General features: G+C 45.2%; 1 protein-coding gene across 1 annotated transcript in view; it reads left to right on the forward strand.

Annotated features, from left to right (window-relative positions):
- LOC311367499 (thyrotropin-releasing hormone-degrading ectoenzyme-like) overlaps positions 1-9189 on the forward strand; it is a gene marked incomplete at both ends in the record, with an annotated part of 15759 nt that extends 6570 nt beyond the window's left edge. The window contains 16 exons of the mRNA XM_084486335.1: positions 913-1067; positions 1256-1369; positions 2757-2894; positions 3247-3312; positions 3588-3653; positions 4374-4555; positions 4690-4778; positions 5288-5421; positions 5872-5927; positions 6327-6474; positions 6752-6849; positions 7048-7155; positions 7521-7688; positions 7803-7943; positions 8256-8337; positions 9037-9189. Of these exons, the coding sequence (XP_084342461.1) occupies positions 913-1067; positions 1256-1369; positions 2757-2894; positions 3247-3312; positions 3588-3653; positions 4374-4555; positions 4690-4778; positions 5288-5421; positions 5872-5927; positions 6327-6474; positions 6752-6849; positions 7048-7155; positions 7521-7688; positions 7803-7943; positions 8256-8337; positions 9037-9189 (1898 nt within the window). The remainder of the gene's footprint in view (positions 1-912; positions 1068-1255; positions 1370-2756; positions 2895-3246; positions 3313-3587; positions 3654-4373; positions 4556-4689; positions 4779-5287; positions 5422-5871; positions 5928-6326; positions 6475-6751; positions 6850-7047; positions 7156-7520; positions 7689-7802; positions 7944-8255; positions 8338-9036) is intronic.
- Positions 9190-12763: the final 3574 nt, after the last annotated feature.

A 12763-nucleotide genomic window follows, 5' to 3' on the forward strand; every position in this document is an offset into this window, starting at 1 on the left:
TGTGTGTGTGTGTGTGTGTGTTTGTTATCCATCTCACACAACTTCAGTAATATTTTGGCAAAATATCTTGAGAGGAGCGAGAGGGAGGGAGCGAGAGATGAAACAAGCATATAAACACACACACTCACACACACCCACACAGCCATACATGCACGCATACACACACGTGCACACAACCATACATGCACACACTCACACACAAACACGCACACACACACACACACACACACACACACACACACACACACACACACACACACACACACAGACACACACATAGCCATACATGCACACTCATGATTTATTGTGTTATTGTGTTTCTGTAGAGTGAATGGGGGATAATGATGGATGATGGGTGGAGGGATGATGGATCAAATTAAACAACTTATCTGAAATTCTGTCATCCTTTCTCTGTTTTCAACTCCACCCTCCATCTCTCTTCCCTCCTTCTCCCCTACCCAGATAAGTGCATCGAACAACACACAGATGTGTTTCCTTATATAACACTCTCTCTCTCACTCTCTCTCTCTCTCTCTCTCTCTCTCTCTCTCTCTCTCTCTCTCTTGCAACCTGTTATTCCTTCTCTTTCTCTAAGAATGCTAAGAGCAGAGTGTGTGTGTGTGTGTGTGTAGTAAAAAATACTAAAAGAGGAAAGAAAATAAAAAACAAATGAAGGACCGGTCAAAACTCACGACCGGTCAAAACTCATGCTTCTCTGTATAATTAATTTAATTAATTTCAGGTGTTGCTTAAAACAAGTCAGGGGTTAGGGGTTAGGAGTTAGGGCTTAGGAGTTAGGGCTTAGGAGTTAGGGGTTAGGAGTTAGGGTTAGGGGTTAGGAGTTAAGTACCACTGCTCTACGTACCACTGATCTACAATGACACACTCTATACTTAAATGTTCTTCTTGCAGATCTCCTGGCGGTCCCTAAACATCCGTACGCCGCCATGGAGAACTGGGGTCTCAGTATCTTCGTGGAGCAGAAGCTCCTATTGGACGCTGAGGTTTCGTCCTCGTCCTATCAGATGGAACTCACCATGGTGGTCGTCCATGAGATCTGTCACCAGGTAACCATGGCAACATGACCTCCTGATCTCCTAGCAGCAATGCTCTGAGCTTCTGCTGTTAGTGAGCTTTTGGAAGATGTAGACCACCATGTTTCTAGCAGACTAATGAAGATCTAGACCTCCAGGTTTCTAGCAGACTAATGAAGATCGAGTCCACCCTGTAGGAAAAACCTGTGTTCTCTCTGCAGTGGTTCGGAGACCTTGTGACGCCCGTGTGGTGGGAGGATGTTTGGCTGAAGGAAGGATTCGCTCACTTCTTCGAATACGTCGGAACAGATTTCCTGTTTCCCAAGTGGAACATGGTGAGGTTACACACACTAAGGTAGTTCTATAGTACAGGGGTCAGGGTGAGGGGTTAGAATGAGGGTTAGAGGTTAGAATGAGGGTCAGGGTTAGGGGTTAGAATGAGGGTTAGGGGTTAGAGGTTAGGGTTAGAGTTGAGTTAGAATGAGGGTTAGGGGTTAGAGGTTAGGGTTAGGGTTAGAATGAGGGTTAGGGGTAAGGGGTTAGGGTTAGAATGAGGGTTAGGGTTAGAATCAGTGGGATGGAAGGATCTGGAGATAGATGGGGAAAGAGAGACAGGTAGAGAGGGAGAGAGAGAATTACAGTGGCGATAGACCTGGTCTATTCAGTGGTTGGTAAATTGTTTCCATGGTGACTCTCTGACGCCCACACACACACACACACACACACACACACACACACACAAACTACAAGGTGTGTGCAAACTGCATACATCAGAGATAGAGCAGGGTTGCCAACTTTGGGTTTTTGGCTGGAGTGAGACTCTTATAATGCTTATATTCTCTTAATGCTTACATTATAGGCAGGCGCGCGGGGAGTTGTTTTCGTCCGGAGGTGCAGGCAGGTGGGGGGGGGGGGGGGCTGCAATACAACGCTTGTCAGAGACAATGTTTTCGGGGTATCAACTGGAACGCTGCTGCAATACAGCGCTTGTCAGAGACAACGTTTTCGGCGTATCAACTGGAATCAACGATCAGAGAATACTGCTGTGAGAACTGTAGGGAGATGTCTTGAACTCCTCCCCTTTCATTAAAAACAATACGCTGTGTTCTGGTCTAGTCTAGTCAAGTCATCAACAGAAAATTAACGGGAGTTTTTTTTTTTGGCGTGACATTTGTTGTGTGTAAGTGTCACGCCAGATGTGTGAGAGTTGGCAACCCTGGATAGAGTGTGTGTGTGTTTGTGTGTGTGTGTGTGTGTGTGTGTGTGTGTTTGCGTGTGTGTGTGTGTGTGTGTGTGTGTGTGTGTGTGTGTGTGTGTGTGTGTGTTTGCGCACATTCGCGTGTGCATGTGTCACATACACATAAAGACAAACACAAACACGCACCTATATTTATACAGGCTAGGCAACCAACCTAGCTGTAACCCTGACAGGTGTCTCCAGGAGTTAGCCTGGTCCTTCGTCTAGTAGACAGATGTCTCCAGGGGTTAGTCTGGTCCTGGAGTGGATGGGTGTCTCCAGGAGTTAGCTTGTTCCTTCCTCTAGTAGACAGGTGTCTCCAGGAGTTAGTCTGGTCCTCTAGTAGACATGTGTCTCAATAAGTTAGTCTGGTCCTGTAGTAGACAGGGTTCAGGTTATGGGGGTTTACGGTTATATGTTTTCCCGCCTTTCAAAACACATTGAGTGTGAGTGTGTGTGTGTGTGTGTGTGTGTGTACTCACCAGGAGAAACAGCGTTTTCTGACAGATGTCCTTCATGAGGTGATGCTATTGGACGGCCTGAGCTCCTCCCACCCCATCTCCCAAGAAGTAGCTGAGGCCACAGACATCGATAGAGTGTTTGACCTGATCGCCTACAAGAAGGTTCACACCCTAACCATAACCCAGTTAACACATAGTACTACCCAGCCCTAACCCAGTTAACACATAGTACTACCCTAACCCTAACCCTAGTTAACACATAGTACTACCCTAACCCTAAACCAGTTAACACATAGTACTACCCTAACCCTAACCCTAGTTAACACATAGTACTACCCTAACCCTAACCCTAGTTAACACATAGTACTACCCTACCCTGTCATTAGTGTAACCATGGTAATATCATCACTAGAGTTACTATGGTAACACCATCACTAGATTTGCTATGGTAACACCATCACAAGAGTTACTATGGTCACCTCATCAGCAGTCAGTAAAGCCTGTCTGTCTGCAGGGGGCCGCCCTGATCAGAATGCTGGCCAGCGTCATGGGACAGCAGCTCTTCCAGAGGGGCCTCAACGTGAGTCTGTCTGTTTACCTGTCTATCTGTCTGTATGTTCAGTTGGGTTAGTGGGTTATGTTGCTATGGTATAATGTACAGTGTGTTGCTATGGTATAATGTACAGCCTGTTGCTATGGTATAATGTACAGCCTGTTGCTATGGTATAATGTACAGCGTGTTGCTATGGCAGCTTCTGTGCAGCTAGAATCTGGAACACCTGAGGAGCTAAAACCCCTCCAGTTCTTATGAAAGTTCTTATGAACGGTTGAGAAACTGATTTCCTGTCTCCTCAGGACTACCTGACAACTCACATGTACAGCAACGCTGCAAGGAACGACCTCTGGAACAAGCTGACTCAGGTGCACTCACCTGTCCACCTGTCCACCTGTCCACCACTACACCTGTCCACCTGTCCACCTGTCCACATGTCCACCTGTTTACATGTTCACCCTTTCACCACTACACCTGTCCACCTGTCCACCTGTTCACCACTACACCTGTTCACCTGTCCACCTGTCCACCACTACACCTGTTCACCTGTCCATCTGTCCACCTGTCCACCACTACACCTGTCCACCTGTCCACATGTCCACCTGTTTACATGTTCACCCTTTCACCACTACACCTGTCCACCTGTCCACCTGTTCACCACTACACCTGTCCACCTGTCCACCTGTTCACCACTACACCTGTTCACCTGTCCATCTGTCCACCTGTCCACCACTACACCTGTCCACCTGTCCACCTGTTCACATGTCCACCTGTTTACATGTTCACCCTTTCACCACTACACCTGTCCACCTGTTCACCACTACACCTGTTCACCTGTCCACCTATTCACCACTGCACCTGTTCACCAGTTCACCACTACACCTGTTCACCAGTTCACCTGTTCACCACTACATCTGTTCACCTGTTCACCCATTCACCAATACACATGTTGACCTGTCCACCTGTTCACCACTACACCTGTCCACCTGTTCATCATTACACCTGTTCACCTGTTCACCACTACACCTGTTCACCTGTTCACATGTAACCATGTTCTATCGCTGGGTTTGGGTGTGTGTGTTCATTAGGCCATGCAGTCTGCAGGAAGGGACATCGATGTCAGGGAAATGATGGACAGGTGGACTCTACAAATGGGTTACCCAGTAGTCACCATCGTTAGGAGCCAATCAGATGAGCTCCTCAACAGTGACATCATCATCAGCCAAGAGCACTTCCTGTATTCACACGAAACGGGTCAGAAAAATGACAGGTAGGAATTATATCAAGCTGCGCTCAGGATCAACATAAGGTTCATAAATGATATCTAATTTAACATATATATATCATAATATATACATATATATGATATGATTTGTAATGTATCACCTCTCTCTGTCTCCATAGTTACCAGTGGTTGATCCCCTTAACAGTTGCCATGGGCAACGTCACTGTTATTTCTCAAGAAAGTCTCATCTGGATCAATAACAAGACCGGTTAGCTATTCTCTTAAATTAACCCCTTAACCGCTTTACTCTTAACCCCTTAACCCTTAACTCCTATTCCCTGAAACCCCTTAACCCCTACAAGGGAGGGGAGGAGGAGAGGAGAGGAGAAGAGAGGAGTGGAGGAGAGGAGAGGAGGAGAGGAGAGGGGAGAGAGGAGAGAGGACAGGAGGACAGGAGGAGAGGAGGAGAGGAGGAGGAGAGGGGAGGGGAGAAAGGAGAGGAGAGGAGAGAATGAGAGGAGAGAAAGGGGAGGGGAGAGGAGAAGAGAGAGGAGAGGGGAGAGAGGAGGAGAGGGGAGAGGAGGAGAGGGGCAGGGGAAGAGGAGAGAGAGGAGAGAGGAAGGGAGAGGAGGGGAGGATAGGATAAGAGAGAATTAAACATCAGGAGAATGGAAGCTCAGAAGGGGAGGACAGACAGACCTGCATACGGAGCCTCCTCCAGTGACAGTATACTCAGATGTGATATTCTTTATTTTATAATTGTGGATTATTTTCCAGAAGTCCACAGACTGGGTGAGATTGATGATGACAGCTGGTTGCTTGGCAACATCGACCAGACAGGTTATTATCGGGTGAACTACGACCTCAACAACTGGAGACTTCTGACCCAGCAACTACAGACCAACCACCAGGTACCTGTCTATCTCTCCGCCCGTATGTCTGTCTGTCTGTCTGTCTGTCTGTCTATCTGTCTGACTGACTGTCTGTCCAACTGGGAAAGCCATCCTGCCTGTTGCTCTTAAAGGAAGGTGAAAGGTTAAAAGTTGTTCTTAGAAACACGTCCAAACCAGGAGATGGACAGAAATCTATCAGCCATTGGCACATGGTTAGTTAGGGATATCCCTAACCCTGTAGGATGGGTTAGAACGCTTAACCTAAGCCATGCACAGCCAAGTTGTTACTTTCACCAAAATACTCATATTTCAGGAGTTCATCTTGGCTCATCTCTCTCTCTCTCTCTCTCTCTCTCTCTCTCTCTCTCTCTCTCTCTCTCTCTCTCTCTCTCTCACGCTCTCTCGCTCTCTCTCTCTCTGTCTCTTCTCCGTCTCTCTCTCTCCGTCTCTTCTCCGTCTCTCTCTCAGATCATTTCTGTGGGAAACAGGGCGGGGCTTATCGATGACGCATTCAACTTGGCCAGGTGGGTTTGGTCTCCATCTCTCCTCTCTCCTCTCTCCTCTCTCCTCCTCCTCTCCTCCTCTCCTCCTCTCTGCTCTCCTCCTCCACCTCTCCCCTCCTCTCTCCTCATGACATTAGTCCTAGTGCTGTGAACTAGTTATAATAACATAACTCATGTCTCTCTCTCTCTCTCTCTCTCTCTCTCTCTCTCTCTCTCTCTCTCTCTCTCTCTCTCTCTCTCTCTCTCTTTGTCTCCCTCCCTTTGTCTCTTTCTCTCTCTCCGTCTCTCCCTCCCCCTCTCTCCCCACCTCTCTCTGTGTCTCTCTGTCTCTCTCCCTCTCTCTGTCTTTGTCTCCCTCTCTCTCTCTCTGTCTCTCTCGCTCTCTGTCTGTCTGTCTCTCTCCCTGTCTCTCTCTCTCAGGGCGGGGCTCCTCCCCCAGGACATTCCTCTGCAGCTGATTGGCTACCTGCCCGGTGAACACTCCTTCCTGCCCTGGCATGCGGCCAGCAGAGTCCTCTACCAGCTGGACAGACTGCTGGACCGCACCGAGAACTACAGCGTGTTCAGCGTGAGGCCTGTCTGTCTGCATGTTGGTCTGCCTGCCTGCCTGTCTGTCTGTCTGTCTGTCTGTCTGTCTTTCTGTCACAGAGCACTACACTGTGTTCAGTGTGAGAAACCTGTGTGTGTGTGTGTGTGTGTGTGTGTGTGTGTGTGTGTGTGTGTGTGTGTGTGTGCGTGCGTGCGTGCGTGCGTGCGTGCGTGCGTGCGTGCGTGCGTGCGTGCGTGCGTGCGTGCGTGCGTGCGTGTGTGTGTGTGTGTGTGCGTGTGTGTGTGTGTGTGTGTAGGACTATGTGTTACAGCAGGTGTCGTCCCGGTACCACAGGATGGGCTGGCCGAGCCCCGTAACCACGGCAACTGTAATGCAGACATCCTATCAAACGGAGTAAGAACGCGCACACACACACACATACAGCTACTGCTATGACCTCACAATGCCTGTCCTCATGTGTGTGTTATTATGACATCACTTTAATCTGATTCAACAAGCTATAAAATATGCTAGCGGGTTGTTCTCACGTCATCAACCTTAATGCATCAGGGTCAGTGATTAGCCTGCTAACGTTAGCCTGCTATGCTACAGGGAGCTGCAGAGGGAGCTCATCATGCTAGCTTGTAGCTTCGGAAATAAACACTGTCACAGGCAGGCCGTCGCCCTGATCTCTGACTGGATCTCCAGCAACAAGAACAGGTGCACACACACACATGCGCACAAAGACACACACAGACACGCACACAGACACAGACGCACACACACACACACACACACACACACACACACACACACACACACACACACATACATACAGACAGACAGACAGACAGACAGACAGATACACAAATATGCACACAGACACACACACTCACGCACACACACATATACAAACAGACGCACACACACACGCACACACACACACACACACACACACACACACACACACACACACACACACACACACACACACAGACACACACATGTTACTGGTACTGGTACATGTTACTGGTACTGGTACATGTTAGTGGTACTGGTAAATGTTACTGGTCTGTGCTACCCAGGATCCCCCCTAACGTCCGGGACATGGTGTACTGCACGGGGGTGAGCCTGATGGACGAGGACGTGTGGGAGTTCATCTGGATGAAGTTCCACTCCTCACGAGCCGTCTCAGAGAAGAAGGTTCTGCTGGAGGCCCTCACCTGCTCCGACAACAGCTTCCTGCTCAGCAGGTGAGACAGGAAGAGAGACAAGGCGAGAGACAAGGCGAGAGACAGGTAGAGAGACAGGGATGGACTGTGTTTCCTGGGTTACTGAAGCGTTATACGATGGGCTGTGTTTCCTAGGTTACTGAACCTGTCACTTAGCTCAGAGCTGGTTCCAGAGCAGGACCTGATCGATGTCATCATCCACGTCGGGCGCAACCCTCACGGACGCCACCTGGCCTGGAGCTTCTTCAGGGACAAGTGGACCCTGCTCAACTCACGGTATTACAATATACAAAACTATAAATGTAATATATTATAATTATTATAATATAATATGTATTATTATATAATAGATGTATATAATAATATAAATAAATATAAAATATACATTTTTTATAATTTATAAAATTAGAAATATAAAATACAATCATATATAATAACCCTCACATATGCCACCTGGCCAAGTCAGGATATAATAATAATATATTTTATACTTATTTTAAATATTCTATGTATTTCATATATTTGATATTTATTTGATCAATATGGGTTGTTTTTGAGGTATTTATGTATCTCTATGTATTTATGTAGCTATGGGGAAGCCTTGTTTCTAAACTCTAAGCTGATTGGAGGAGTCACAGAATACCTGAACACTGAGGATGAACTCAATGAGGTACACACACACACATACACACCCACACACACACACACACACACACACACGTTAAAACAGGTCACATGTTGAAACAGGGCACATGTTGAAACAGGGCACATGTTAAAATATGACCCATGTTAAAACAGGTCACATGTTAAAACAGGACACATGTTAAGGCTATCAAACAACATTCATGAGAATCCTGATGCCTAGTTGAGTAGGACGACCCGATACTAAACCAGCTGCCTTGCCGGAGGGTTAGGAGGGAATAGAGCCATTTAGTTCAGTCCTTAAGAGACATTTCATATGTTTGTTTCAGACACGGTTCATTCGGTTTGAAGTTACCTGTCTGCATTCTTTTCTTTCTTCCTAACCGCCCAAATTCAGCGGAGTCTTGTTTTAAAGAGGACACATTGTCCTCTCTCTCTCTCTCTCTCTCTCTCTCTCTTTGTCTCTCTCTCTGTGTCTCTCCCACCCTGTCCTTCATGGATACTGGATAGCATCTACTGGTGGAACTCCAACATCAGACTTATAACAAGACAGAGATAGAGACAGTTACAGAGAGAGAGAGAGAGAGGAGATGCTTTTACTTTGAAAGAGACTTCATTAACTTCATTAACTACCACCCCATTACTCATTTCCTTATAGTTTTAGTGGGAAAGAAATAATTTAACTCTCTCTCTCTCTCTCTCTCTCTCTCTCTCTCTCTCTCGGCAGTTGAAAGAATTTCATGCCAGTGAGGGGGGGGGTCCAGCGATGTCCCGGGCGCTGGAGGTCGTCGAGGGCAATGTCCAATGGCATCGCCTCCACCAGCGACACCTTTACCAATGGCTGCGCAAAGCTAACGATAATACTGCTCATGGCTATTAGCTCTTCTGAGCTACTGTTAGCTTACGGCTGCAGTCCAATAAAGCCGGGAGTAGCTCCTTGAGAGTTTCAGTTGTCTGCAGCTGTCGCTAGCTAGCTAACTCATCAAGTTAGCACCCTCCCAGCAGAGGTCTGCAGTTGTAGCACAAATGCTGCTAAGAAAACAAAAATCCAATGCTATCCACACGGGCTAGCTGAAAGCTCAGATCTTGCAAGGCCGGACAGCCAACCTTTAGCACCACAGATATGAACTTTGACCTTTGACCTTATTTTCCAGTTCATTCAACTTGTCGCTCTTTCAGATGTTAGGAGTTAGAGATCAGATCTCTTGTGGTTTAGAGATTCATAATGAAGACGACAGGTTCTCCTCCCAAAAAGAAACCAAGAGGAGGATGATTATCCTCCAGCAGAACCACCTGTTCCTGCTTCAGTAGTCGCAGAACAAACTACTCAGGACAATGGACGTTTTCAGAAACCCAACAGGACGAAATGTTGAAATACAGAAGAGAGGATTCCACAGAGGATCTTAACCTTAACCAACCTTAACCTAAACATGAACCAACCTATGCTGAGAAAGTCTCCGGCAACCAGAACACCTCCTAACCACCTCCCTTTCTGACCTTGATATCCAACTCTCTAGAACACTACAGTACCATAGGACTGGATATCTAGCCCTCTACACTACAGTACCATAGAACTGGATATCTAGCCCTCTAGAACACTACAGTATCATATGACTGGATATCTAACCCTAGAACACTACAGTACCATAGGACTGGATATCTTACCCTAGAACACTACAGTACCATAGGACTGGATATCTAGCCCTCTAGAACACTACAGTACCATAGCACTGGATATCTAGCCCTCTAGAACACTACAGTACCATAGGACTGGATATCTAGCCCTCTAGAACACTACAGTACCATAGCACTGGATATCTAGCCCTCTAGAACACTACAGTACCATAGGACTGGATATCTAGCCCTCTAGAACACTACAGTACCATAGCACTGGATATCTAGCCCTCTAGAACACTACAGTACCATAGGACTGGATATCTAACCCTCTAGAACACAGAAGAACACACTATCATAGGACTGGATATCTGAGTGTCTCTTGAACTATTCATGTGACTGGGCCTACTGACTAAGAGTAAGTCTTTAATGAACTATATCGTAAGGATATGAACTGAATTTTAAAATGTGTTATGTAAATATATTTACTGCCTGCTAGTATAGAAAATTGTGATGTACTTTTGATGATGATGGACACACACTCCCCCACAGGGGAGACACAGTTATATTGTGGTCATCAAGACTCGCGTCCACGTTAAACCAGTGAATCAAGGAGCTAGAAGCTGTGTTTGTCTGAGACGGCTATGATGACAACTCACAGACCGATTACACTCTATAAACTAGACAATGTTGACGTGTACTAAAGTATGTAAGTTGTATTAAACACAGTGAGAATCATAATAATATATAATAGTTATTATTATTTTTCCTACTTGAACTATAGAGAATGATTCTCTCATCACAGTGAGTTTTACTTTCCCTCTCAGGTCTTTACAGGTTTTAATGAAAAACTGAAATCAATCAATCTTACATGGGTTCTATAAAGTGTATATAACCCATCTAAGATTGATTGATTTCAGTTTACCTTGCCATTCTATGGTCTATAGTATAAACCATAGTATAAACCATAGAACCCAAAGAACAAATAGAACCAATGACCATAGAACCCAAATAACCAGTAGAACCAATGACCATAGAACCCAAATAACCAGTAGAACCAATAACCATAGAACCCAAATAACCAGTAGAACCAATGACCATAGAACCCAAATAACCAGTAGAACCAATGACCATAGAACCCAAAGAACCAATAGTTAGGGTTAGGTTTTTATTTGTTGTTCAGCTTTTGTTGGTTAGGGTAAGGGGTTGTGGTTAGGTTTAGGGTTGTGGTTAGGGTTAGGTTTAGGGGTGAGGGTTAGGGGTTGGGGTTAGGTTTAGGGGTTAGGGTTAGGGGTTAGGGGTGAGGGTTGGGTTTAGGGGTTAGGGTTGGGGTGAGGGTTAGGGGTTAGGGTTAGGTTTAGGGGTGAGGGTTAGGGGTTGGGGTTAGGGTTAGGGTGAGGGTTAGGGGTTAGGGGTTGGGGTTAGGGGTGAGGGTTGGGTTTAGGGGTTAGGGTTGGGGTGAGGGTTAGGGGTTAGGGTTAGGGGTGAGGGTTAGGGGTTAGGGTTGGTCACCATTCCTGCTTTTCCTTTCCATTTGTCCATTGTGCATGTGCATGCGTGTGTGTGTGGCTATGTGTGTGCGTGTCTTTGTTCATAGAGCAAAATTGTCTGCACAAGGTTCATACAAGTCCTATTCTCAGAGAGAAAATGGGTTTAAATGTTGAGATGACATTAAGAGTTTAGCTTTTGCTCATTCCATGATTCAACAATATAATATGGCAGTGGAGTGATCTGTGATGTGACTTCCTGTGGAGGTCAGAGAAAGCTCTCCTGCTTCCTGTCATGTGACTTCCTGTGGAGGTCAGGGCAGACTCTGCTGCTTCCTGTCAGTTTGTTTTTTGGTGGAAAACATTAAAGTTGATCCTCCTGATCCTTCTCCATTATTTACTTACAAAATGTACATCTCTACAACATATAAATATATACCAAATACACAAATATGTACAACACACAAATACATTTACAATAAATAGACAAATTATATATATATATATATATATATATATAACATAAACATAACAAAAATATATGAAATACATATATTTATACAATACACAACATATGGATATATACAAAGTACAAATATACACAAATAAATATACACAGATATATATATACAAAACATAAAAATATACACAATACACAAATCTATATAAAATAAAATACAAAATAAACAAATAAATTCAATACATAATACAATACACAAATATATACAATATACACAAACACACATATATATATATATACTGTATATACACACATACTGTATCTACAGTACACAACACATAACGAATATATACAAATACAATACACAAATATACATACAATCATCAGTGTAAATACAAAAAACAAATGTATGCAATACACAACTATAGGCCCATACACAAAATATAGCTGCAAGCAGCAATGAAGCGGCCAAGCAGAATAGGACTCCATAAACTAATTTTGGTGGACAGACATAATTGGTTAGGTGGCTACAGGATGACTGTCTCAGTAATTTCACTTACAATGAAAGCTATTGGCAAATGGTTATCATAATGACAATACATTGAAGTTGCTTTCTAAGGGCTGGAATAGACTTGCTGCTAACAACGCATACGCCTACGGATCAGGGCTGCCATACGTATTCTGCCATCCTTTGGTGTGTTGATCGTGCCCGTCGTCGTAGACCAGAGTAGCCACATCAACAAGATAGATCTACGTCAGACACACGACCTTCAGCACTTTCAACCCAAACCAAAATTGTTTGGGTGTTCCCAGGATGATGTCATGAGTCTATGTACCAAGTTTGGCTATGATATGACAAAAAAATGCTGAAAATGCTGAAAAACTGGCTTACT

Source organism: Micromesistius poutassou, assembly GCF_964030765.1.
Source record: "Micromesistius poutassou genome assembly, chromosome: 22".
Lineage (NCBI taxonomy): Eukaryota > Metazoa > Chordata > Actinopteri > Gadiformes > Gadidae > Micromesistius > Micromesistius poutassou.